The sequence below is a fragment of the Kryptolebias marmoratus genome, linkage group LG14 (assembly GCF_001649575.2).
Source record: "Kryptolebias marmoratus isolate JLee-2015 linkage group LG14, ASM164957v2, whole genome shotgun sequence".
Lineage (NCBI taxonomy): Eukaryota > Metazoa > Chordata > Actinopteri > Cyprinodontiformes > Rivulidae > Kryptolebias > Kryptolebias marmoratus.
This window is the reverse complement of record NC_051443.1, coordinates 26520074-26523767: the sequence shown is the minus strand read 5'-3', so window position 1 is coordinate 26523767 and position 3694 is coordinate 26520074. Positions and strand designations below refer to the sequence as shown.

At 45.2% G+C, this 3694-nt stretch overlaps 1 protein-coding gene across 1 annotated transcript in view; it reads right to left on the bottom strand.

Annotated features, from left to right (window-relative positions):
- ugcg (UDP-glucose ceramide glucosyltransferase) overlaps positions 1-2167 on the bottom strand; it is a 6540-nt gene extending 4373 nt beyond the window's left edge. The window contains exons 1-2 of the mRNA XM_017442140.3: positions 1735-2167; positions 249-393 (exon numbers count right to left, since the gene is read on the bottom strand). Of these exons, the coding sequence (XP_017297629.1) occupies positions 249-393; positions 1735-1832 (243 nt within the window). The 5' untranslated portion in view covers positions 1833-2167. The remainder of the gene's footprint in view (positions 1-248; positions 394-1734) is intronic.
- Positions 2168-3694: the final 1527 nt, after the last annotated feature.

The following is a 3694-nucleotide window of genomic DNA, read 5'->3' as shown; positions in this document are numbered from 1 at the left end:
AACACACACCTGAGTCACTGCTAACACACACCTGAGTCACTGCTAACACACACCTGAGTCACTGCTAACACACACCTGAGTCACTGCTAACACACACCTGAGTTACTGCTAACACACACCTGGGTCTGGATGTGTGTGGTGTGGAGGTTTGTGTGTGTGTGTGTGATGGGGTGGGTTTGTGTGTGTGTGCGTGTGTGGTGGGGTGGGGGGACCTGGGTCCAGGTGTGGTTCTGGTTGGTTCTCCTCACCTTGGGGTAGTCCAGGGTGAAGAAGGTCTCCAGGTTGGAGATCAGGTTCGGGTCGACTCCCTTCAGAGGCTTCAGCAGAGAAACTCCCGCCACCTGAGCGAACGGCTGTTTGACCTCTGACCTCTTCTTATGCAGGTGAAGACGCCTGAATCGCAGAGGTCAAAGGTCAGAAGGAAGGAAGTCGCATTCATTCACCTTCAGAATAAACCTTCAGGTAAGCCTCGTCTGATTGGTTGAGTGTCTGAGCTGTGAGCCAATCAGAAGGCAGGAGGTTCTGTTGATCCGGAGCACTGATCACAGATCGTCAGCAGAACCAACACCTTATTCTGTCAAAGAATCAGCTGTTCATCTGAGCGGTACCACAGGAATTCTGCAGGCGGGTCAGACCCGGTAATCTCCTCAAAGCTCATAATAACTGTTTAAACCCAGAAGCGGTCTGGACCATTGAAGGGCCGGCTTCACGGTTCTGTGGCGCCAATCGAAGGCAGATCCGATTTAACTGTAGTCGTTCTGCAGAACCTTAAGACCTGTTGAAGCCGACCATCCATGAAGACTAGTGAAACATCTAAAACATCAGGAAACCCGGGTCAGAGCAGGTCCAGGTTCAACATCTGAAACCCAGAGAGAAACTGAGCTGGGAAAATCCCAGAGGTCCACAGAACCGAGCTGGTTCTGTGACACAAACCCTGAGTCATCAAAGATAACTCATCATTTCCTGTTCATCCATCCATGTTGCAATAATGTTAAAACCTCCAACATCTACAGGTTTATCAGATAATATCCCAGCTGGATTACTGTCGAACAGAGCAGGAATTTTGTTATTATTTAAAAACACATTTAGCTAATTAAAATAAAATAAAAAACACCCGCTCAGAACAAAACATCTGATTCTGTGTAAAACGGACAGAACAGGAAACTAAATCACCTAAAACCTGAGAGTTTATTAAAGAATAACCGGGCTGGTTTCATCCCGAACTAAAGAGTAACTCAATCAGTTTTTAAAAAAACCCTTTTTGTTAATCTTTACTTACTAAAAGCACCGCTCAGAACCAAACATCTTTAAATCTTCTGGCTTTTGAATGAGATTCTGCTTGAACTCAGGAAACAGGAAACTTTCGGAGCTTCAGACCGAAACGGGATCTGATAAAAACCCGCAGAAAGTGATCAGTAAAACAGATTAAACTCGTTTTAACTCCGCTTTAAATACCCCTGAAAGTTAAATTAAAGATTAGTTTGTAAATCTGTGTCTCAGGAGCAGCAGCGAACCGACCTTAGCTGCTAGCTTCCTGTCGGAGCTAACGTTCACCGGCTAGCGGTTAACCCGGATAACGCCCCGCGGCTAACCGTCTCAGCCGGGGGATCCTCGGCTGTCAGACCGGCAGAGACCCGCCGACGGACGGGTTCATGTTTCACATCCACTCGGACCGGACCCTAACACCCCGTAATATTAAAGGAAGCCGTTAGCTTAGCTCTGCGGGTGACTTACACATAGATGATCGACATGAAGTGCATCAACCACAGAACGGCGAACAGAATCAACCCGAACAAAGCGAGGCCCTGCATGGCGACATCCAACAGGGCCATGGTGGGACTCTTGGGGGGACTCCTGGGGGGCTGCCGGGGTCTGAGGGCCGCCTCGGCTCACACGGGCTCCGGGTGGACGCGACCAGTTGACCTGGACTCACGGCAGAGGAACGGGTGTGTTCGGGCCAGAGATCCGGCCTCCGGGTAACAGCGCGGGGCGGCAGGAAGCAGTCAGTCCGGGATTAGCAGCTCCAGCAGCGGGGACTCGGAGAGCGGGTTCGGGGTTCGGGGTCCAGGTTCGGCCTGGAGGTTCGATGTCCGGGGTTCAGCGTTGTTTCTTATTGTCTGACAGTCAGCAGACCGACCTACGGTCAGCTGACCAATCGGGGTAACACCGGAAGCTGAGCCCCTATAGCTTTCGGATAGTTTCAAAATAAAAGCATTATTTTGTTTTGGTTACAACATGTTTTGGTAAAATTACTAAACACATATTGTGTTTTCATTTATTATTCACGTTTTGAACTATAACCGAGCTTTCTGGGTGCCCTATACTGTTCAGACCTTCAAAAATGATAATAATAACACGAATACTAAAGTTAATAATAGTAACCCTAAAGTAATAACAGGAAGTGTTTTAATGAGCTGTCCTCATCGCGTGATGTCATCAGTGACGTCATCGCTGCACGGTGATGAACTCTGAGGGCACAAAAGTCCTCCTAGGCCACAGGGTCATTAAAACAATCACCCAAATTCAACATTTCCTGAAAATTTCATCAAAATCCATTCTTTACTTTTTGATTAATCGAGGACACAAACAGACAAACAAACGCTGCTGAAATATGACCTTGGTGTTATTGCCCTCCGCCAAGAAGGTGTGTTGTCCTGATTAGACGATGATGATGTCATTGGTCACATTATGACATCACAACAATAATGGGACAGACCCACCTAAATGTTGTACTTTCAGGTGTATTAGGCAATAATATTATTATTATTTAATTCATTATTTAGGTTTTCTAACGTTTTTATTTCTAGTGGATATTTCAGTTTTTATTTTATAACTCGGCTCTAAAATAAAATGCTTCTTTTCATTTGATGATGTGAAGCACTTTGAACCACCGTGTTGCTGAAAAGTGCTAAATAAATTTGACTTGGCTTCATTTAAATATGTGTGTGTGTGTTTGTGTTGGTGTGTGTGTGTGTGTTTAACACAGACACTTGGACGTGTAACCCATGATAAAACAAATCCCGCCTTTGCTGCTCCATTGGTTAGAGTGACAGTCAGTCACACAGGGCTTTCAGCCAATTAACGCACCTGAGGTAGTTTTTAGGCTCGCTCCAGCTTTCCCAGGCAGGTGTGAGGGGGAGAGCTGGAGACAAAGGAGCTACAGGTTGGTGTTTCCAAACAATCAGTTCATCTCTTTGTTTGTTAGGCATTTTTTTAACTTACAATATAAAAATCATGTAGATCTGAACATCCAGTGAGCTTGGAGCCATGAAGCTGTCGTGCACTGAACTATAAATAGGAATTGGTGAGTAGTGAACACAATGTTGTTTGTTTGTTGAGCATGTTGATGGTGGTAGCCAATGTTCATTGTTGATCATCTATTGTCATATGACCTAACTTCTTAAATTCAATATGTGTTTAAGATAATGAGATAAATGTTATTTTTATTTTGTCTGAAAGATTAGATTTAGGATATAATTGCATTTATTTCTGTATGCAACTGGAAAAGTCTAGTTAACTAGCAGGCTGGTAACTTACTGGTCCTGTTTATTTTAATACAGGCCAGGTGACCCTTTTTAGGGTTAAAGGATGGCGAGCTTCTGAGAACTGGCTGGGGCCAGGAGAACCTGAGATTCACTCCATACTGGTCTGGTAGGAGGCTGATGGTCTGTAGCATTCAGACACACAATCCATT